Here is a 24,913-nt window from a genome sequence, read left to right on the forward strand (position 1 = left end):
CAATACTTTAACGGAGTATTGTTTACATCACATGTAAACAAACTCCGGCAGGCTGATGCATTTTTTGTCAATTATGTTCACTAGACATTCAAAAATCTATCAGATTTTCTATGTGCCATGAAATGTGGTCTTGGTTGTCATGGAAATATGTTGCTTGTAGTCATGAAAATGTGTAGCTTGTTATCATGGAAATATGTTGCTGGGTGTCATGGAAATATCTAGCTTATTGTCATGAGAATGTGTAGCTTGTTGTCATGGAAATGTGTTGCTTGTTGGCATGAAATTGTGCTGCTTGTTGTCACTGAATTGTGTTGCTTGTTGGCATGAAATTGTGCTGCTTGTTGTCATTGAATTGTGTTGCTTGTAGTCTTGGAAATGTATTGCTTGTAGTCTTGGAAATGTGTTGCTTGTTGTCATGGAAATATGTTGCTTGTTGTCATTGAATTGTGCTGCTTGTTGTCATTGAATTGTGCTGCTTGTTGTCATTGAATTGTATTGCTTGTAGTCTTGGAAATGTGTTGCTTGTAGTCTTGGAAATGTGTTGCTTGTAGTATTGGAAATGTGTTGCTCGTTGTCATGGAAATGTGTGGCTTGTAGTCTTGGAATTGTGTTTCTTGTTGCCATGAAACTATGTTGCCTGTTACCATGGAAATGTATTGACATCGAAATGTTATACAGGAAGAAAGAAGCTTAACCTACCTCTAGAAGATGAGCAGTAACAGGTTTCCATAGCACCTCCACTCTAGATAGATTCACCAGTCCTGTCTCCAATAGCTTTGCTACAGCAAATAATGATGGTTCCTGTAACAGATAAAAACAAAATTAAACAACCAAAAACTGAAAGGCATGTTACAGTATGAATGGATGTAATCAATATACATTTATAAAGCAGTTTTTGCATTATGATACAAGGTGTTACCATGTCTGCAATTTTACAGAAAAATGAAAAGATGCAGATTGAAATTATAAATTGTTAAGATATACATAAAAAGTTTAGAAAACCTCTTTACAAAATTTTATTGTAATACAACTCCCTTTAACCCTTTGAACCCTGAGTGTAAATGAACTAAATTGTCATATACCTTGAACTCCAAGTAATAAAAGTAAAAGTGTATGACGTTAACGTTGTATGACGTTGCTTATGTATATATTTGGGTATATATTGTGTTAGTGTGGCCGGTAAACCGCCTGCTAGGGTTGGAAGGGTTGAAAAGGCACTGATACTGTCATTTGATTTGTGTCCGGTCAAAGGTCAAACGTCAAATATTTGGGCTTCACAGACTACAGTTAGAAAATTGATTGGCAAAACTTATCAAATAGTGTAAATCACAGCACATTTTTTGATATTGTCATGTGATTTGTGTCAGGTCAAGAAGGTCAAAGGTCAAATATTGAGGCTTCATAGACTACAGTTACAAAACTGATTGGCAAAACTTAGGAAATAAGTATACCACTAAACATTTGGATATTGTCATGTGACTTTTATTCAGACCACAAATAAGTGGAATGAGTGTTTTTAGTTATTTAGTATTCACCTCTCAAACTAGAAGACTTTAATGAACCGAAGTTATGTTAACCCCAATCAAGAGATCAGGAAATAACTCTGCATTTTTAAATAAATATCTTGTTATATTTTTAATCAACACCAAAAGATAAAGCCCAAGTGAACGACTGTTCAGTTAAAAGTGTTAAATTTGTATTCAGATCTCAAATGTTCAGAGGTAATTAAGTTATGTCTTGTCAACCTGAATCAAGAATCAAGAAAAAAACAAAATACAGACATTTTTCAATTAAGATTCTAAAAAGCGAACACAAAAAATTAAGATGCACTGCTTAAACAAAACATTGGTGTCTAATTACTGTTGATAAATAAACTAAGTACTAACAATCTGAAATGCAAAACGAAACCCGAAATCCAAAGCAGTATTTAGGCGAAACATTGATAGCAGCTTATGAACTTTTCACATGAGGAAGTTTATCAATCATAAGTGAGTTTTATAATAGGGGTGGGGGGTACAAATAGGGAGGAGGGGGGGTACAAATAGGGAGGGGGGGAGGTACAAATAGGAAGGAGGGGGGTACAAATAGGGAGGGGGGTACAAATAGGGAGGGGGGGGGTACAAATAGGGAGGGGGGGTGGGGCAGAATGACTCAATGGAGGGACAACTGGTAGGGGTCTTCCAAGACAATATTCGAAAAACTGAATTGATTTTGGTGCAAAAATGTTAAAATCATATTTCTAAGGATAAAGTGGGGGTACAATTGGGGGTGCAAATAATTTATCCCAAGGGGAAAATGTCTCCCCTAGCACTGCCACTGATGGTTTGTAACAACTCTTCAGGAAGAGAGTTAAAATTGGTATTCAGATCTCAAGTATTTAGAAGTAATCAAGTTGAGCCAAGTTAACCCCAATCGAGAAAAAAAACATGACTGTCATTTTTAAATAATCTAGGCCATTATCTCCAATCAACAATTACAGAAAGGCTAAGTTCAAGGTTGCACGAAGCATTAGCTAACAGGCACAATTTTATGGTATACTTCTCCTTAGTTTTATTATTATTGACCACTGTTCAGGAAGAAAACTAAAATATGCTGATTTAAATGAGGCAGAGCTCTGTTGAACCCTATCAAGAAGATCTTGGAAAAAAACAAAATGGCTAATTCTAATGAACACCAACAGAAAGGCCAAGTTCAAGGTTACAACAAAGCCTTGGCTTACTTTGATTGCTCAAAGAAGAGAACTAAAATGATTATGTCGAATTGGCAGATTTTTATAAAGTTGAGCCCGGTTGACGCCAATCAAGGCAGTCAAGGAAAGTTCAATTCTAATCAAGACCAACAAAATAACCAAGATGTGCCATATTCAAGGCTAAACCAATCAGTGATTTAAAGGCAAAGTTTTAGATTCACTTTGAGATTTATTTTTATTAAGTAATCTTGAGATTTAAAACTGTTTTTTTTTTCTCCTTTTGATGCAGATTTGTAAATAAATGAATTGCAAGAGAACAGAATGTTGAGTATAATTCTAGAAAGTGACACACACAGCTGAAATTGAGCTCTATCAGCTGGAAAAGCAAATATATAGACAACTTTATTCCTTTAAAACACTGAATTATCAAAATATAATTAAAGAGGCCACAGCAAGATAAAAAAACAAGAAAAACTATTAATCAAATTCTAAAAAAGTTGAAGTCATGTCTCGGCTACCCAATTTAAATTTTAACAGAATATTTGAAGGTACGTAGGTCAAATTTGATTTCATAAATCAAAAGAATTAAGAAATCCAATCATTGAATTTGAATTTGATTTGATTGCAATGGATATATGATTTATATAGTTCTTTGGAATGTATTTTTTGAGAAAGAATTTGACACCCATCATCATCAATCAGTTATAAATTTAGAGTTCCTCCACAAAGACACTTTCACCCTCAATAAAAAATCATGTTTTAGATGGAGCACCGTCCATCTTTTACATCATGAAAGATAGCTTGTCTGGCAAGGTAACATACGCCCACTACCAGCTGTCAGAAATGATTGAACACGAGTTGTACGATATAGCTAATAGAGTGAAACGTCAAGTCAGACACGATATTTCAGTGAAAAATTATCCGATCATCACGAAAATCGATAGGGATCATCTTCATAATGACATTGACAAACAAAATCAAAATCAAAAGAATTGTAGCCTGTGGAGTGAGCACGAGTTGCACATAGAGTGAAACGTCAAGTCAGACAGGATATTTAGGTGAAAAATTATCCGGTCATCACGAAAATCAATAGGGATCATCTTCATAATGACATTGACACACAAAATTAAAATCAAACGAATCTGTAAAGAATTGTAGCCTGTAGAGTGAGCACGAACCAAATGTGAACGGACAGACGGACCGACCGACAGGGTGATTATAATATACACCCATCTTATGTGTGGGCGTATAAAAATCATCAGACCATTCCAATTTTCAGTCAGACATCTGTAGTTCTTGTAATTCCATTTAAAGGGATTGTAAAGAGGTAACCAAACATTTAATGTATTTCGGGGACACTGATATCATAAATTTGCATAATTCCAATTTTCAGTCAGACGTCTGTGGTATTTGCAAATCGACAAAGTGTTTTGTGACTCGTTATTAATATCTTAGGGGGGCTTTATAAAACTTTATTTTCATTTATGACATCACTTATTTATGCTTAAAATATCTTAGGGCTTTTACAATAAATAAGTTTATATCATAAAACACATTGTTTTAACTGAATTGTAAGAACCACAGACGTCTGATTGAAAATTGGAATGATGCAAATTTGTGATTTTAGTGCACCTGATACACATAAAATGTTAAGAAAAACTCATTACAATCCCTTTAAACCAAAATTCTAAAATCTCCAAATTGTATGTGCCCCTTCTGGCGGCAAAAACCAGACAGCGTTGCAGACGTCATGTTATTCAAGCAGACGCTATGTTATAATTATTAATTCACAGTTTGATTTGAGGATTATCATTTTTAATCTGGAAATCCCTAGTCAGTCTCTGAATTGGAATTAAACCTATATCAAGCTATTACTAAGCCCATTCATAAATATCATTCTAGAAAAATACCAGGTAGATTTCTTCAAAGGATATATTCCCTAGATCTTCAGATACCCAGCCAGTCTTAGATTTTAGATTAAAACTGTATGAAGCTAAGCTGTTTCCTAAATATCATCCAGGTAGATTTCTTTAAAGGGATTTAGCCATCTAAATTTTTACTTTACCAGCTGAAAGAGTTTTTTTCAGTTATCTATGTAGCCAACTTTACCTGCTGATAGAGCTTTCAGTTATCTATGTAGCCAACTTTACCAGCTGATAGAGCTTTCAGTTATCTATGTAGCCAACTTTACCAGCTGATAGAGCTTTCAGTTATCTATGTAGCCAACTTTACCAACTGATAGAGCTTCTTTTCAGTTATCTATGTAGCCAACTTTACCAGCTGATAGAGCTTCTTTTCAGTTATCTATGTAGCCAACCTTACCAGCTGATAGAGCTTCTTTTCAGTTATCTATGTAGCCAACTTTAACAACTGATAGAGCTTCTTTTCAGTTATCTATGTAGCCAACTTTACCTGCTGATAGAGCTTTCAGTTATCTATGTAGCCAACTTTACCTGCTGATAGAGCTTTCAGTTATCTATGTAGCCAACTTTACCAGCTGATAGAGCTTTCAGTTATCTATGTAGCCAACTTTACCAGCTGATAGAGCTTTCAGTTATCTATGTAGCCAACTTTACCAGCTGATAGAGCTTTCAGTTATCTATGTAGCCAACTTTACCAGCTGATAGAGCTTTCAGTTATCTATGTAGCCAACTTTAACAGCTGATAGAGCTTTCAGTTATCTATGTAGCCAACTTTACCAGCTGATAGAGCTTTCAGTTATCTATATAGCCATCTTTAACAACTGATAGAGCCTCTTTTCAGTTATCTATATAGCCAACTTTAACAGCTGATAGAGCTTTCAGTTATCTATGTAGCCAACTTTACCAACTGATAGAGCTTTCAGTTATCTATGTAACCAACTTTACCAGCTGATAGAGCTTTCAGTTATCTATGTAGCCAACTTTACCAGCTGATAGAGCTTTCAGTTATCTATGTAGCCAACTTTACCAGCTGATAGAGCTTTCAGTTATCTATGTAGCCAACTTTACCAGCTGATAGAGCTTTCAGTTATCTATGTAGCCAACTTTACCAACTGATAGAGCTTTCAGTTATCTATGTAACCAACTTTACCAGCTGATAGAGCTTTCAGTTATCTATGTAGCCAACTTTACCAGCTGATAGAGCTTTCAGTTATCTATGTAGCCAACTTTACCAGCTGATAGAGCTTTCAGTTATCTATGTAGCCAACTTTACCAGCTGATAGAGCTTTCAGTTATATATATAGCCAACTTTAACAACTGATAGAGCCTCTTTTTAGTTATCTGTGTAGCCAACTTTACCAACTGATTTAGCCCAATAATGTGGCACCTGGTTTGTCTTCAAATGGATTAAAATGAAACAGCCACATTGTCAACATCAAAAAGGTATTAAGTTTTATGGAGTCAGACCCCATTCATTTGAAAAGAGCTACAGAAAAAAAAAATCAGTTGGTAATGAAAATTTAGACCACCACATCACTTTACGAACTATAAAACATTTCTTCAGCATTTGAGTATAATAACAAAATTTATAAAATATGACAAAAATAAATCAAAATTTCAGAATATAAATCAAATGTCAACAATTGCAGAAGATAAGATCAGATCAAATTCTGTTTTTGTATATGATATGATATTCTAGTTTATCTGCTTTTATCTAAAATTAGGTCCAAATCTGAAGAAATCCTTCTGGACCAGACAAATCATAATCCTGGATGATCCGGATCAACTTTTTCAAATAATATCTATAAGTATTCGATGTTGTTGTATTTTCAGCTTTGATTTTAAATTTGACGTTAATATACCCTGAGTTATTCTGCGTCGTTCAAACATTACTTACATTTGTAGATAAATTAAAATTTGCCTATCATTTTTATATATTTACATTAGCTATTATTTTTTCCATTGGACTAATACAATAATTTGTGGGCCGTTTATATCACCATAAACGCCATTGCCTCGTCATCAAAATATTCGGCGTAGTAATTTTAACCAATGTTATTCATTGACGTCATTACATCAAATAGATGGTCTCCAATGTAACAATCATGTCAGTAGTCCCAAACGTTGAAACGTAAAGAAATAGGCCCTACTTAAATTCATACTAATGTCTTTGTATCAAAATTAGAATGTCTTGAAAACATGAATATAAGCAATAAACTGTTATCCTATGACGGTTATGGTCGTATATAAGGACAAAGGTTGGCTGGAAAATTGAATAAATACGCATTAGCATAAAATTGAATATTAGTATCATAATAGGCTTAGTAGCTACGTTATAATCCATTTGATTCATTCTAATTTTCAATAAGATGTCTGTGGTTCCTTAATTATAGATATACTCAGCCATATGGCAGCACTATCGCAAAAGCTGCCAGTATTTTCTAAGGGCCTTTGCAAAAGTAATGTCGCAAAACGAGTAGTTTTCAAAAGATCGACAGGCATCCAACTGAAAATCGGAATGGAGCAAATAAAATGCTATCTCTACACAATACGCATAAAAAGTTTAAAACATTTATACAATCCTTTTAAGATTCATAGAAATATCAAATTTGGTACGCTCCAAAATCAAAACTGTAATGAAAAGTTTTTTTCTATTATTTAACTAAACTGATCAATTATTGGTTAACTTAATTTACAGACAACCAATCAAATTACAGTTTTAATACTCCAGAAATGAAATCAAGTTTAAAATTTGATTTCAGAAGTACAATAAGTCTAATTGGACTAAAAATACAATTTCCGTCAATTATTATTCGTCCAATCGTGAAAGACTTACTCAGCAATTTTTTAAAAATCCGAAATATATACATTGTTGTAGGAAATACAATTGTCGATAATTTGACCAAACGTATCGCTGTGTCGGAAATAAACTGGCTTAGAATTTACGTGGCTTTGTTCCAATCAGACGACTGATTTAATTACGGAGAACAATTTCAAATCAACTTTAACAAGCTAGTATTTAAATTAAACCACATTACGATTTCAGGTTTTGATTCAAATACAATTTCAATGCATTTTCTTCATCTAGGAGTTCACTCGGCAATCTCGAAGTTTACGATAAAATTTTAACTTTATAGGGCCTTGCAAGACTCTAAACTAACGTAGTGTTTATCAAAAGCAGAAGTAAAACTTAGATCTGTCAAATTGGACTCTCATCACATGAGTTCACCACAACCAAAACATGTTTATATCCAAAGAAGGAAGTGAACTCAGAGATCTGACCAAAATTGAAAGGGGATGTGAAATGATGATGATGATTGATGATTGATGATGATGATGATGATTGATGATGATGATGATGATGATGATAATGATGATAATGATAATGATAATGATAATAATAATAATAATAATAATAATAATAATAATAATAATAATCTTTATTTTTCATGGGTCAAAATTAGGCCCAATACATAAGGACATGGTCCTGTCTAACATTCGGCCCATGGGGACAATATAATGAAGGAATGAAAAAAAAAACAGTTTTAGTGGAAGAACCACAGATGTCCGACTGAAAATTATAATTGTGAAAATAAATACTATGAATGTCTGCAATACACACAAGAATTTTTAGAAAACCTCTTTACAATCCCTTTAATATTCATTGTGGGACTTGATTAAGCCATGCAAGTCCACTTTAGAAAATTTGAATTCAGACCAGAGAGGGACTGATTCTCCCAAATATACAGGCCTAGGATGGAACAAATACTTCATTAGGAATTGGAATAAACGGTCTGGAACTGTTGGGTATATTTCTTCTGTTTTGATCTGAAATAAGCCTGATTTAGATATTAAGAAAACCTCTTTACAATCCCTTTAAGGTTCATGACTTGATTAAGTCACGTGAGTCTGTTTTGGATATTTAGAAAACCTCTTTACAATCCCTTTAAGGTTCATGACTTGATTAAGTCACGTGAGTCTGTTTTAGATATTTAGAAAACCTCTTTACAATCCCTTTAAGGTTCATGACTTGATTAAGTCACGTCAGTCTGTTTTGGATATTTAGAAAACCTCTTTACAATCCCTTTAAGGTTCATGACTTGATTAAGTCACGTGAGTCTGTTTTTGATATTTAGAAAACCTCTTTACAATCCCTTTAAGGTTCATGACTTGATTAAGTCACGTGAGTCTGTTTTTGATATTTAGAAAACCTCTTTACAATCCCTTTAAGGTTCATGACTTGATTAAGTCACGTCAGTCTGTTTTTGATATTTAGAAGACCTCTTTACAATCCCTTTAAGGTTCATGACTTGATTAAGTCACGTCAGTCTGTTTTGGATATTTAGAAAACCTCTTTACAATCCCTTTAAGGTTCATGACTTGATTAAGTCACGTCAGTATGTTTTGGATATTTAGAAAACCTCTTTACAATCCCTTTAAGGTTCATGACTTGATTAAGTCACGTGAGTCTGTTTTAGATATTTAGAAAACCTCTTTACAATCCCTTTAAGGTTCATGACTTGATTAAGTCACATGAGTCTGTTTTAGATATTTAGAAAACCTCTTTACAATCCCTTTAAGGTTCATGACTTGATTAAGTCACGTGAGTCTGTTTTGGATATTTAGATTGTGACTTGATGACCTATACCTAATGTAATAATAGAATGTAAGATTTACCACCACAATGGTTTGATATCAGTCTCGACTACCAAATATTAATAATTAATTCTGATTATTCATCTCCTATTGACAGACATTGTTATATACCTACCAAATACTTCAAATTCTTTTTAGCATAGAGGTGTGCGATGTTTTGGAAACATCTGCACTAAGATTCAAGAATTCAAAGTCCTTGCATGGTTTACTCTTACAAATTCAAATATTGTAAATTTGACTTGTCCATCAATCAAAAATTGACTAACTAGTCCTTGGCATTGGTCTTTTCTGTAATATCCATACCCCTTTACAGCTATGTTGACTAGAATATCAAGGAAAGGCTATTTCATCACTATGCTTTGAGATGCTGATGGAGATTAGAACCCAAGACCACCATTCGCTCAACGTGACCAAGCAAATGACTTGAGAATCCAGTGATCTTACTTGGTTTGCTCTTACAAGTTAAAATATTTTAAATTTAAATCCACCAAAAATCTGAAAGATGCTTGGAACAACCTGTTAGAGTGATAGTATTTGCTTGGTTGCAGCTGAAAATAGTTGGCTTGGGTTCTTATCTTGATCAGCGCATTGACAATCTGTTGACCACAATAAATCATTTGTCCTCATTGTTTTTGTTTTTTGCCCTCATTTCGGCATTTGAAATGGAAATTGACCGTCAAGATTTTGTGAAACAGGGCTCTGATAACAATATTTTCATTAAATGTGCACACCTCTATCATTGAGGTCTGCCTCACCGATTTTACGTCTGTCCAATAAACAATTTAACAAATCAACAAGATTCATAAAATCTAAATTATAGAAGAACTCAGAAGTTAGTCGTGATGTCAAACCAACAAAGCCAAGATCACCCAGACTTAGAGGTAAAATAGTCAAAATGATCTCTGGAGAAGTTAAATATCAGCTGAGGATGACATATACCAAACAAAACCCAGACCAATGCCAGCCCCTCTTCCTTACATCACCGACAGGGGAAAACCAGGTTGAAAAATCCAATGTATAAGGTATAAAGTTTATCGCGATCTGTTTTGAAATTATTCCTTGTTGGCAAATCATCGCCATGGCAAGGAACCATTTAACCTTCAAATCCATGTGTATCCATAATTATTCACGTTTGAAAGTTAAAAACTCGACTCAAATTTTAGTGAGACTATGCCATATATAGAAAACACATATATAGAAATAGACAGTGAAATTTCTAGTTTGAGGTATATTTGAAGGAATTATGTGATTTTCGTGCGTTTAGTAATTCTTAAGACTATTAAAGCACATTAAGACACAAATCAATCCCCCTAAATGCAGACCGTTCCCCTTTAACTCTTTTAAATTTATAATTGAAAAAACATATTTCACGCGATCAAATTTCAAAAAACCAATATGGTGAAATTATCTTGGTCAATCTAAATCTCGTTATTTTCAATTTTAAAATCTAAGTGTAACAAGGTGTGGGCAAGAAAAGAGAAAAATGGCCGATTTGCTTTTTACCTCATTAAAATAGTGTCAATCAAGTTATTTTCTACAAAGGTAGAACTCAAAAATTGTATTCTTTTTGAGTTTTTAGCATGAAAACAATAATAAATTTCCATAACAGGTATTGCTTGAGATAAGGAAGATGGAAATATACCCCTGCAGTGTACAATGAGGGAAATTTGGCCAAGTGTAAAGCAGTGAGCAATACCACCAGCCTAAGATTACTTAATTTCGATTTCCAACTGTATTGAGATATGCTACAGATAAAGCAAAGGCCAGCAGTGAGCAATGGGGAAATTTTGCCATGTCACCAGCCTAATACCAATACATTCTGATTCCAAACTGTAGAGCAATGCCAAGCAGTGTACATTGAGGTAAATTTTGTCAGGTCAGCAGCACTGCTCACTTGTGAAGGGATTTATAATGTGCACAGCCTGTAGCATAAGCATCAAGTCTTTCTGTTGTTTTTTTGCATGTTGTTTTGATAATAATCCACAAAAAATTTAAAAATAATCTTAACCCAGATCAATGGTCTTGGAAGGTTTCTCACTAAGCCACACCATGTTTTTATTTCATGATATATCGAAGCCAAATGTGTGACCAAACAAAAGCAATATTTTCCATTTCTAGTCAGACATGACTGGTAAAACAAATAGTTACCAGACCGACCAGTTTTACAAAAACTTAATTGCAGATTTAATTTCTAGTTATTTGATTGGTCAATCACAAATTTTTTTTTTTAAATTTAGTTTTTTAACCAATCAGAAAAGTGTTTATTGTTATTTAGTTTTTTAACCAATCAGAAAAGCGTTTATTGTATTTAGTTTTTTTTAACCAATCAGAAAAGTGTTTATTGTATTTAGTTTTTTTTAACCAATCAGAAAAGTGTTTATTGTATTTAGTTTTTTTTAACCAATCAGAAAAGCGTTTATCGTAATTAAGTTTTTGAGAAAAAAGGCCTTGTTTTTCCCCAGACTGAAATTGAAATAAACCAACTTACTCTGTTAGAATATGCCAGCTCCATTGATTCTGTGGATAACTTACATAAAGCATCTATTAAATGGTGCAAGGCTACGTCATCTAAATATCTGAAATTTACAACAAATATGGACATCAAGAGATCCATTGCCCTTTTCTTGTGAACAATTTTTTTTTTTTATCAAAATTCCTTCAATGGAAAGAAGATGTAGTTATGTCCTACTCATTGCACCTTATTGAGCAACACTATGCAGTGGGGAATGAAGGAATTTTGCTAGAAAAAAACTCTTTTTTGATTTCCAACTGTAGAGGGATCTTTAACGTGCACAGTCTATAGCAAACATTCCCTGCTTTATCGCCTCATCAGCCCCTTCTCAATTGTAAAAGATGAATGGTTGATAAGAGGTTTGTCCAAGAACCAGCTGGTAGACAGAGACTTTATGAACCTTAAACAATGATCATTTCTTTCTCAAGTTTTAAGAATTTTAAATGGTAGGTACATTACATCTTTACAGGACAAAAATTTGAAAAAAGACTTATCGTGAAGGCAAGAAAGGGGTACGTATTATAAACTATATTCGAAATTTTACTGTAGGTTTATTTAATAGTAAATATATTTACTCGACAGTAAGAAATGGTGCAATTATACTGTAGTCTACTTACTGGGAACTTTCAAATAATCTAGATAACATAGCAGACAAGACTTGTAGGTCGGCCATGACAGCTGTGGTTATTACGGTACTTGACGACTCGTTCAGTTGACTGACTTTTAAACTACCTCCACTTGATGGTTTCAAACCCAAAATCCACACCAAATGCTGAAAAAAAAAAGCAAATTAAAAATGGCTGACTTTTAAACTAAAGATCACGTTTAAATGCTGAAAAAAAACCAAGAAGCGCATAGAAATATTTCAAAATGGCTGACTTTGAAACCCAAAATTTGATACTAAAAAACAAACAAGTATTGCATAAGCAAAATCAAAATGGCTGACTGATGGGAACTGCAATTTTCAGTTTCAGCTGTCGTTGAAAATCTAGTTGCATCAAATTCCCTCCAAAGCCCACACCCTCCAGCTGCTATGTTGACCTGTGACCCCCCAGCACATGTGACATGGAATTCAAATTTGGCACTTACCTGTAAAGTCGTTAAAACTAGATGCCATGCCGTTCCCAATATATCACCATGGCAATGAGCTAGACTTAACAACGCTCGCATACACTGGATATTCTTTGCCGTTAACTGAAACAACAAATAAGAAAATATTGTCCAATATCTCCTTGGTTAGAGAACTTCATGGAAGAAAAAGTTGGTCAGTTGATTGAAAAACCAAAATTGCAGCAAGACATTTTGACACTCTAAACAGACATGACTGGCAAATACAACATGCAAGTATGATGAGGTGAATGATGCTAAAACCAGTTAAAGGGAGGCAACTATTAAATACTATCAATTTTTCAGAACAATGTTATTTTCTAATGTACAGAACAGGTACTGCAGTGTATTTAGAAAATTTAAATTTCAAATCGAAGAGGCTGGATATGTATCAAAAATCTAAATTCTTCAGAATATCAAATGAGTGACTCTCTACTATAAAACTTATTCCATGGGTATACATTTTGTCTCACAAGTTTTTGTAATCTCACAAGTTTTCTTCCACAGTCGCGTTCTAATGATGTAAATTTTAACCAATCAAAGCATGTCATGATATCCATTTCTTGATAATAATGACGAATGTGTTTATAAATTGCTAGAACTTTGAGAAACTATTTCATCATTGGAACATGTTACCGATATATTCTGGGATAAAAGGCAAATCATACCATGACTGGGCCTTGATGTGCGCCTGCTGGTAGGGAGGCAGTTGGAAGAGCTGTTCCCACGGCAACCACATGACTTTTTTCCATGGCCTCAGTTCCAGCTGTCTGAAGATCTTGACTTGTGGACCGAGTGAGACTCACTGAAAAAGAAGAGGGGGGTCCTTGCTTGAATTTATAATGTCATCAATTGTAATCCTCCTTGCCTAAATACTTGCTAAATAACAATATTAAACTCTTCCATTTAATATACTTTAATTTCTGTCCACCAATGAACAGTTTAACAATATCACTCATATCTTTGCCTTTGCCTAAATGCTTTTTAATCTCATTATTAAACTCTTTTAATATTTTCAAAAACCTTGTCCAATATCAAAGAATCATCAAATGACACTACCCTCACCTAAATATTTGTTGAATATCATGATCAAACTCTTTCAATATACTTACATTTTTGTCCAGTAGGTATAGCAGGGTTGGTGTTAAGAACTGTCAAGGTGTAGTGAGGAGGTAAGGAACCCTTACACAGCGCCGTAATGAAAGCATCTCTGGGAACGTTTAAACTCAGCTGTCCACAGAAGCTAGCGTAGGTTTCCTGACATTTCAGTATGGACTCTGTAGCTGCTTCATCAGTACTAAAAATAGAAGGTGAAAGTGAAAGAAGACTTTTTGGACTCAGACCACAAACAATTTTAGCTCACAGGTATTAGTGCTAGCTATTTTACACCATGCTATATCAAGCCATGAATCTAAAAGATTGTGTAAAGGTTTTTTAAACTTTACATGTGTATTGAAGACACTGACAACATCAAATTACACTATTCCGATTATCAGTCAGATGTCTGTCGTTTTTGCAAAAGCTGCCAACCATATCTAAGGCACTTCTAGAATAGCTCCTTCATTTCAACATTTCAAATCTTGGTGAGAGATCTTCACGATGTTACTTTCAAAGCACTCTAATTTCACGAAACTTTTCAGTCAAAAAAAAAACGTAGCCCAATTAAAATTTAGTGATGGACTTTATTTTGTCGTCTTGATCCAGGATGTTGGAGCCGACTCGTGACCCTCAAGATTATCATTTAGGGACCCCAATAAGATACCCACCTAGCATCCAGTAGCAATGAAAGAGCAGCTAACATTCCACACCATGATGAATCTATCAAACTTTCCTCCATCTGCCGATCTCTATTATCTACAAAAAACACAGGAACATTTCACATTTAACATTAGAGAGGCTGGCACAATAAAACATGGCTACTTGTTCTACAAATTGTACATGATAGGGACTCCTCAACAGATCTGTCTTGCTGTCCAGCCAAAGTTTCCCGCATTGCACACTGCATGGTTCACAATCTATAAGATCAAAACTGAGTATAAATGCACCAAAAAAAATCTCCATTTCATAACCACGTCCTCAACTGTCTGATTGTAAAATAATTTCACTAATATTTCCCTCATTGCACACTGCATGGCTACATGTATTCCTTAGATCAATCAAAGATGTAAGATATATACCAAGTATACTCTCAGTCTATTAAAAGAGACTGGTTTTTATATTCACCAAGCATTTAGACAAGGGTTTCAATCATTCGTACCTGTATTTTCCAATTCTTTAGCTTCTTGTTGAGTTTTCTCCCCTGATTTGGACTCTTCTGTTTCTCCACACACGAGAATCTGTACGCTCTTTCCTAGTTCCAGTAGACAATAGAAGGCTACAGACACACCATATCCATCTACTACTGTAGGTGGCTCAATTTTATCTAACATCTCTAAACTATAATGAAAAAGATTGGATACCCTATAATTGCGAATACTACGCGCATGCATAATATATTTCTTTTAATTCAATAGATACAAAATCTAGAATAATCTATATCTATATGTTTCCTACATGACTTCTTGAAGGATGAAATTGTTGAATTGTTTGCTTTACTGAAAGATCTCAAATTCAGGCATCTGTATCCCTTTCCAAAACCAAAGGAAACATCCTGTTATTCTGCAATTCATCAAACTCTCAGCCAATCAAGAATAAGCATTAACTAATACTTACAATAATGGTCTGGTTTGTCCTTGAGGAACAGATATAACCAATGGAATCCAGACACCACGATACATAAACGCTGGCTGAGGACTGACTCCGCCTCCTACTGGTAACCCGGCAACCATAGCAGGGGGTGTGCCCTGAGTATCTGGGACCTTAGTTCCTACAGTAAGAAGAAATATATTTTGAAAAGTGACTCAAAGTGAAATGAACGGAAGACTTACCTCCTAATGTTCAGACATGACAATGCAGTGTGCAATAAGGGTAAATCATCACATCAGCTAGAAGTATTAAGAGATCAAGGTTCGAATCCTGAGACAGACAGTCACACAGTCGACTGGAGCATTGGAAAGACGTCATTTGCTTGGTTACATCAAACAAAAGATGGTCCAGGGTTCTTAACTATGTCAGTTCAGAAAGTAAGGTGACCTCCAATAAATGATTCTTTTGCTAACCTTTCTGAAACACACAATGTCACTTATCGACTGGGATCCCTTTTAGAGCATTCACATAGCTAAAACGTTTTATTAAGTATGATATAAATTCTCACCACTCTGAGCAGCTGGTCCACCTGGAGGGTTCATAAACTGAGACTGAACGAATGCTCCTAGGGAGTTCACAATGTCACGAAATATTTTGGTAGAATGTGGTTTCATGTCATAACTAACTACAAACGATCTGGAAATTTACAAAATGCTGGTTAAAAAAAGTATAAGGTCAGGGTGAATGTATTGAAGAAGAACTCAGTCATGGGAACGTGTTGGTATTCCAAGCTATAATTTTCAAATCTTACTCGATTTATTGTATTGAAATTCATTGGTATCCAATCAATGCAAGTCAAAATCATGATGCCTACGATGTAAATTTTTCCTCATCAATGTTACTTTGGTTTTTGAATGTATGGAATTGCAGGAACCACAGACATCTGTTTGAAACTTAGAATGGAGAAAATTGATGCTATCAGTATCCCTGATACACAAAAAAGAGTTTAGAAAACCTCTTTACAATCCCTTTAACAGACGTCATTTCAGATTCAAGTTACCTGGAATTCCAAATCTATGCCTATTATAATTGGGACTAAATTACACTTACAGTAACCAACTTCAAAATTTTGAGACTTTTTTGCAATTACTTAGACTTACTTGACTAATAGTGGATCAACGCTGAGTTTATGTAAAACTTCTAAAGCTAGACATCTCTGCCAGAGTGGTTTCTCTGGATCTAAAAATTTGACCAATAACGACAGAAATATCTCACATTCTGTTACCTAGAATATAATAACATAACATAGTCATGAAGGGTTCAATATACGGACAGTAGATGTGTCGAGAGCTGTAAGTACCAAATTGGCTAAACTGCATCTGCTCAATCATTTACCAGAGACATAACAGTTTTTTTACGAGGTTAACATCTTAGGTTCACGAGGATTCAGTCTACCAGCTGATCTATTTATGCAACTGAATAGAACCTGAATAATGAAGAAAGATGATGTTCACTCTAAGTTCCATACGCCAATTCAGATTAGAACCAATGACCAGCATTGTTCGATCATACCAAGCATATGAAGTCATGATTCCAATGCTCTCACTGAACGAGCTACAGCCCCTCTTCAGAAGACATTCTACATAATTATGTTGGCATAAAAACAAACAAAAAAACAAGACAACAACAAAATTCCTTCCACCTTTTGTAATTTGTTTCACCCCCAGAAAATATCAAAACTTTTTTGATGAAACATTGTGTAATCTCAAGATTATTAATCACATCAACGAAAAAATAATCCAACTTACCAATAATTGATAATAATATTTAATCAAAATAGAAATTATACGAAGTAGTCTCATCACTATAGGAAAAAATGGCTTCTCTACAGGAGCTGGAGATGGTTGAGGTGGAGCTCCTTGTCGATATTTTAAACTGGGAGAAAATAACTTGATCACTAGAGGGCAGACTCGTTCTTTTAACATAAAGCTAAACTCAGGATACTGAAAAAATAAAATTAATCGAAGGTAAGAAGGGTGCGCCTTATATTCACAGTTATAGGGTATATATAAAACTTCACAATCTCTCTTAAACATAACACTATACTCTGGACACTGGAGGGTGAAAAAGTGAGTAGTATATTCGCAATTATACAGTCAATGGTAACCCATTGCAATTGGGACCATCAAATCAAAATTTATGTCCCCTTTTGATTTTTAAACGATCACCAAGAGTTCCCTACCAGTAGGGTAAAACTAACCTGTCTCACGACGGTCTAAACCCAGCTCACGTTCCCTGTTGGTGAGTGAACAATCCAACGCTTGGCGAATTCTGCTTCGCAATGATAGGAAGAGCCAAGATCAAAGGATCAAAAAGCAACGTCGCTAAGAACGCTTGGCTGCCACAAGCCAGTTATCCCTGTGGTAACTTTTCTGACACCTCTTGTGGAAAGCAGTAAAAATAGAACTCTCCCAATTGTTACCTCCCTTGAATAAAGCTACGTCTGAGATATCTGCTTACCTTGGTAAAAACTGAAGAATACGTTTTTAAAACAGATTCTAATAACTCTAAACCAAACGTTCTTGTCATTTCTGTCATCCCTAGCAACCAAAATGGCTGATCGGCATTCACCAGCTGACATAAGTCCTACAAAAGTTAAAAAAACATTTCATTAATTTGACAATATCTATTAATGTCAACAGCTACTCAAAAGAATTCTGATTGGATGATGTTCTTGCAGTGACAATATCAACCAATCAGATATCTATGAGAATCATAAAGAAATCTGATTGGTTGATATTCTTGTGACTGTCCCAGGTCTGGATTTGCAAAATGTAAAATTCCACACCAGGGTCAAAATCTTAGCATAAGATTTTTTGAGGATGGGGCACAAGAATTTAAGGTTTTCCGAAAATCAATTTGTCTCACCTGGAACAATAAATAAGCATCCCCAGCACATGGTTTTAAAGATTTGGGTGGAGTTTTACTTCCAGCTTTTAATTCCGTGGTATCCATCTCAACTAAAGGCTCTGAAGAAAAATCAACGTTATATTTTGTTATTTTGAAGTAAATGCAAAAAGCCCAGAACAAAATAATAATGTGGGGTCTATGGTCTAGTGCCTCAGCAGATGTCAATTGTAATTGCTTTGTCAAGAGCATCTCAACTCGTCCGGCAGACGACAATTTTAGTTGCTGAAGAACAAAATTTATTGCCTTGAGAATTTTAGTTTGAGGCAAATTCGAATCTTCAGCACACACACCCTGCTGACGATAATTTCATTTTCCTTGGGGAGGATTCAAATCCTAAAAAATTGAGTTTTTGAGGAAAATTTCAAGTTTACATCTCCTCCCATAGGACAATATTACAACCCCTGCCAGATATTTAATGGCTACTCACCATTAGTGGTTAGTTTATCTTCAGCTACAACCCTATCGAATACTATACTAACTAATTGTTTAATAGTAGCAGCTGCTGTGTTGATAGTTGTACTATCTTTAGTAAAGTGGAGACGAAAACACAACACGAGAGCCTAGAAAATATAAACAAAATTATCACAAAATTTTAATATGAGAGCCATTAAATGTGAATGTTTATTGCTACCAAGAAGTGTGTAATAATGTTAGTTTTTTTTTCTGATTAAAAAGACATTTCAAATGCTTTTTTGAAGAAGGGTCCCAAAGCCAGAATCAAATCAACAGTTTAGAGCTCTAGTTAGTCATGATTGTCTAATACAACCAAATCAACAGTCCATAGCTCCAGTCAGACATGAACGGTAAATTCAGCAAATCAACAGAACAGTTCTTGTCAACGTGATTGGCAAATACAACAAAATAAAAACCCTGACACTGTAATACCTTGGCTGGTAAATACAGTCAAATTCGCAATTTAGAGCTCCACAGTCATACATGACTGGCAAATAAAACAGAACAACCCTGACACTGTCTTTCCTTGGCTAATATAGTCAGAGTAAAGCTAAGGCTTAAATTATTAGCTTGTATCAGTTATGACTGGCTAATACAACAAAACAACAACCCTGACACTGTCTTACCTTGGCTAATGAATCATGTTGTACAACTGAATTGGTTGTTATCAATAATATAGCTGTTTGTAATAATTTCAATTCCTCTAAACCACCCTCCATTAACAACCATAGCATATTGATGATAGAATCTGCTGCACTCTACAAAAGCACAAACATATTTTTTGGAAATTTAAAATATTATAAGCTTGGCATGTTTGACAAATTTCTTTCTGAATGTCAAAATTCGACACTTACGGCAAATTCTTATCACTATAAGAAATTTCAACAGGGCAAACTGTACTTTAAGTGAATTTGTTTACTTTACTTATACACATGTACTCAAATTTTTAGACAGTAACATCACATTTTTTAAGAAAAGTTGTCCTGATGAAGATTGTTTATCTAAAATGTTTGCCGCCAGCAAGAGCAAGAAGAAAGTCCGCCCTGACCATGATGCAGGTCTGAGGGTTGACTGACCATCAAATTCAGACACAGTGAATGTGACAAACTCCTTGACAGTTAGAACTTGAAGAAGAAGAGATTAATGCAACTTTCCTTGAAAAATTACCAGATTGCACACTGCATGATGTTAACAGAACAAATAAAAAAAATTGGTAAACTTACAGTGGAGATGGCTTCATGTGAAATGAGTTTCTGAACTGAAGCAAGACATAGCTGTACAATTTTAGGATTCTTGGTGGCACATCCTAAGATAAATGGCTGAATTATTTCAGAGCTTGCTGGAATTAATCCTGAAAAATGGTCAAAGAATAATCATAATTACATAAGAAGTACATGACAGCAAGATTTATCAGGCTCCATTGAAGCCTCAACCCAAAATGGGGAGCAAAAATGAGAATTGTCTTTCCTTCGCAAAGCCTGAAGTCCCAATGTGACTGTAGACTTGGTCAATTACAAAGATATCTTAAAGCAACCTGTCCAGGCTTTCTTTAGTTGAAGCTGTACATGGACAAAGAGGGACTGGATGATAGAGGCTTGCACAGAATAAACCACTGGTCATTTCACATTTTGTGTTCTTAATAAGAATAGATGAATCTTACCTGTTATAAAATTTTCATTCTTAGCTGAAATAGTGCGTAGCTTTAACTGAACAGTTTCTGCTGACTGAAATAAGAATCATGAACATTTGAACATTTGAGAGTAAAACATAATAAACCTTGAATTCCAAGTGTATGGCATTAATGTTATGTGTTCAATTGTTGGACAGTAAAGGTAACTTTGTACTTATTAAAGTTATGAAAGCACAGGCACTGGAGTTTTAAGTTCTTTAATTTGAATAACAAAATGTGTGTTAATAATTAAATGTTTTTATAAATCCTGGTTCTGTACACTCTAATCTGCAGAAAATCTAAATTAGCAGAAGAGACAATCCCCTTGGGTCTTTGGACAATCAGTGGGTGGGGGTTGATGGAACCCATAACATCTAAGTGTTAGCAGACGTCAACTTCGATCAACATCCCATTGAACTTGTAAGTTCAGAAAAACTTCAGAAATATCTGCCTGACCAATGTGTCAAATACAAAAAACTATTCACTGATTCGTAGACATCATCAATATTCAATTTACATTCTAACAAATGCATGACTCTTGATTTCACAATGGCAACTTGCAAACTAAATAGAAATTCAATATTACCTCTTTGACTTCTGTGAACTTTCTCTTACTCTCAGAGGACAAAGTTTTCAAATCATTCTGCAGACCTTCCAACAACTTCTTGGTAGTTGCAGGATTCCCTTTGACACCTTGCTGACTTGCCATTTTTAACTAAAACTGATCACTAGATTTTTCCTACTTTGGGTTTCCCTTTTTGTAACTCTTAAAGAAGCACTGCTGTATCCTAGAAGCAGGCTTTTGAATATACAACAGAAGATCTGCTCCCTTCCTTTCGTTTCCTGGCTAGTTAAATGAAAGTCCCACACAAGCAGACGAAGGAAAGTCACTCGCTCGATTCGATTGTTTGTCGTCTGATGACAGTTATGAACTATAAATAGACTTCAGAAAGTTGCTGTCAAAATAAAAACAAACGTTTAGAGTTCAGTCTAAACACTGCTTATCGAGGCATGTCAAAAACGAAAATCACAATCGATAAAGAGTTTAAATGGGAACGGATCACGGCCTGTGATTGTTACTTTATTTCAATGTGATCATTCTAACTGAAAATTAAAATTAATGTTACACGTCTCACTTTTTCATATTGGAGGCTGCCATATTGGACGACACCTACGAAGGGACATAACTCTAAATTATTAGGCACGGACTACAATGTATTCTTAACATCCCAAGTGTATCAAAATCATGCCTTTTGGTCCACTAACAATTTTTTTTCGGCATTAAGTACATAAAAGACTGGGTATTTGTCACCCTATATAATTCCAGGGGATCCTTCCTCAGAGGAGATGATTTCAGGTAGTCGTGGGAAAATACTTAGGCTTAGCTAGATATTACACCCGGAAACATATAATATGATGGAAAACCCAATATACCTAATAGATCTACCTTATTATGGAATACGAATATCACAAAATAATTGAGGTAATTTTCATCAGTGATAATTCTCACATTTGAGGCAAATTTCCCTCATTAAACACTGCTTGGCTTTTCTCAAGCCAATTAGGATAAAGCCTATTAGATAATATATAAGCCTAATCTTCATTTCTAGCCATTGTCATTGGAATAGGTTAAATTAGTCCACCTTAGAGTTTGATTGTCGTCTGCTAAGCGATAAAGTGCCATGGTTTGAATCCTCCTCAAGGCCAGAACATTTCTGATGCCACGGCCAGTGCCTTCGAGAGTCGTCCCATTGCCGGCTTTCAACCCCTAATACCAATGTAATAGCTCAGTCGATAACGAGTTCGATTGTCGTCTGCAAGGCTTTTAGGTGCTATTTGTTGAAATTCTCCTCAAGGTAAGAACACTTCTGATGCTAGGACCAGTGCTGCCGAGAGTAACCCCATAGTCAGCTTTCGCCCATGAATAATATTCTCCATTAATACTCAATACAGGAAAAATTAATTTGCTTCGAATTATTTCCGGATTGAATTTGATAATCTTGTAGGCCATCTATAAAGCCTTTTGTATTTTACTGTTTGCATCAAAAAAAATATATACACGGTAATAATTATGACTCACAGACTTTAAGGGATTGTAAAGAGGCTTTCTTAAAATTGTATGTGTATTGGGGACACTGGTGACGGATAGCATCAAGGGGTCAGGGAATAGCTACGAGACTGGGGCAGGGCATGATACATGATGTGCCTTGAGTCAACACAAAGTAAGAACCCGTATCAACTAACCGACATCTGTCAAAATGCTATAAAAGGCTAAAATATTGTCAGTGTTTCGGTAGTTTGCGATATCAGCATCCGCTGGAAGCGAACGTTAACTTGTCATCTACCTACCTACCTCAGTGTTTCGGACTAATTGACCCAAACTGGCCTATAATATGGATGTAAACTTGAATGGAGCTGTGCACGTGATTTGCATTAAGTATGACTGAATAATCGAAACACTATGAGTCATTCAAGGAAATAAGAACTGCAAAAGAGCAACATGTTAGTAGAGTGGTATAGTTTTTGTATTAAACGGCATACACAGTAGAGCGGCAGGTTGGTAGAGTTGTATAGTTTGGGTGTCTCCATTGGCAGGGATAAACGGCAGTTATACCGGACATACACAGTAGAGCGGCAGGTTGGTAGAGTTTTGGTGTCACCTTGGCAGGGATAAACGACAGTTATTTCGGAAATACATAGAAAGGCGACGAGTTTGTTGAAGTTGTGGGGTTTCGGTGTCACTTTCACCAGAGATAAACGACAGTTATTTCGGACATACACAGAAATGCGTTAGGTTTATTGAAGTTGTGGGGTTTCGGTGTCATTTTCACCAGAGATAAGCGACATTATTTCGGACATACACAGAAATGCGTTAGGTTTGTTGAAGTTGTGGGGTTTCGGTGCTACTTTCAGTAGGAAAAAGCGACAGTTTTTTCAAACGTTAACAGAACGGCGACAGTTTAAGGTTTTATCCCTTCAAGAATGCGTCTGATTACTGGATCGCACGTCAGATTTTCATTTTGAAAAGAGTTACAGATAGTTAAGTTTGGGACAATTTCACAAAAAACTAAGCTTAAAATGATTTTAGAGTCCCATTCATTTGATTGGTCAACCTCTTAATTCAATTGTAAATCGAGCTGTATCAACCAATGAGATTGTCGTATTTCTTGAGATCTTGGTTTATAAGAGATTTCACATTTCCAAAGCACTTTCAAGTGATTTTACTTATTTTTTCACATTTTATTTTTCATTTCAGTGACTGCATGATAGTTTTAAGAGTCTACATTTCTCTTTTACCCGAACTGCACAAAATGGTAAATTCAGCTTTCAGTATTCTTGTTTTGGTTTTTGTGGTCAACATTATCATTGCTAGGCCTAGATTGGGAAATGAGGGAAAATTTTCAATGGTGGATCTTCTTGAGTCATTTACTGGAAATTTCAAGAGTTCTGAAGAGTTTGATTTTTTTACTTTGTCAAGTGCATGGCCGAAAACAGTTTGCCTTGAAGGCCAAACAGAAAAATTATATTGCAATAACACATTAGACGTAGCGGGGTGGACTATCCATGGATTGTGGCCAAGTCGTATCGATGGCAAAGAACCAAAATCGTGTGGACACATCAAGTTCAACCTCAAAACGCTGGACCCTTTGATGGGCGATCTGCTAAAGCTTTGGCCGAATTTGTTCAAGTATTCGAGCCTAGACAGTTTGTGGAGACACGAATGGAATAAACATGGAACTTGTGCTGTAAGTGACAACAACACAGCAACGGAATTTTTGTTCTTTAAGAAAGCTTTAGATGTTTTTAAGAAAATAAATATAAGTCGTGTTATGAAGAATTTGAATATAGTCCCATCAGATACCAAGTTGTATAGCGTCAGGACCATCTCTCGAGGTTTGAAGAAACATTTTTCAGGCATCGAACCAATAATTATGTGTCTGGATATTAAAAACAAGACTTATTTGCACCAAATTCAGGTCTGCTATGATAAGGAATTCAATATGGTGGATTGTCTGGAGGGAAGGAAGGCGTCTGCAACATACGAAACAATGGACGCTGTTTCTCAGACGACAAATTTCAAGTATGAAAAGAAAGGGCATAATGAAAATGTCGACACTAAAATGGACTCGTTCTTTCAGAGAGGAATCTTTAAGATGAATGGATTTGAGTCTTCCAACCTCAATGATGAACATATCAAAAAATGTCCAACACGTGTTCACTATCCACCGCTGTAAGGTTGATTTCATTTT

General features: G+C 35.2%; 2 protein-coding genes across 2 annotated transcripts; one reads left to right on the forward strand and one right to left on the reverse strand.

Moving 5' to 3' along the window:
* Nucleotides 1-13,975: 13,975 nt before the first annotated feature.
* LOTGIDRAFT_214760 (hypothetical protein) lies at nucleotides 13,976-21,825 on the reverse strand (the record flags this gene model as incomplete). The annotated part of the gene is made up of 14 exons (XM_009055252.1): nucleotides 21,250-21,825; nucleotides 20,655-20,718; nucleotides 20,218-20,345; nucleotides 19,621-19,752; nucleotides 18,969-19,101; nucleotides 18,500-18,600; nucleotides 18,092-18,217; nucleotides 17,380-17,574; nucleotides 16,732-16,856; nucleotides 16,140-16,267; nucleotides 15,599-15,752; nucleotides 15,144-15,322; nucleotides 14,653-14,731; nucleotides 13,976-14,183 (listed from the first exon to the last, which is right to left on the reverse strand). The coding sequence occupies exons 1-14, from the start codon at nucleotides 21,370-21,372 to the stop codon at nucleotides 13,976-13,978; spliced, it is 1,875 nt and encodes a 624-aa protein (XP_009053500.1). The 5' UTR covers nucleotides 21,373-21,825.
* A 2,281-nt stretch (nucleotides 21,826-24,106) lies between these two features.
* Nucleotides 24,107-24,676, forward strand: LOTGIDRAFT_76871 (hypothetical protein; the record flags this gene model as incomplete). Its single annotated transcript, XM_009055236.1, has 1 exon — nucleotides 24,107-24,676. A coding segment is annotated over one exon (570 nt), but the record flags the coding sequence as incomplete, so codon positions are not given.
* Nucleotides 24,677-24,913: the final 237 nt, after the last annotated feature.

This window comes from Lottia gigantea (genome assembly GCF_000327385.1).
Source record: "Lottia gigantea unplaced genomic scaffold LOTGIsca_24, whole genome shotgun sequence".
Classification (NCBI taxonomy): Eukaryota; Metazoa; Mollusca; class Gastropoda; family Lottiidae; genus Lottia; species Lottia gigantea.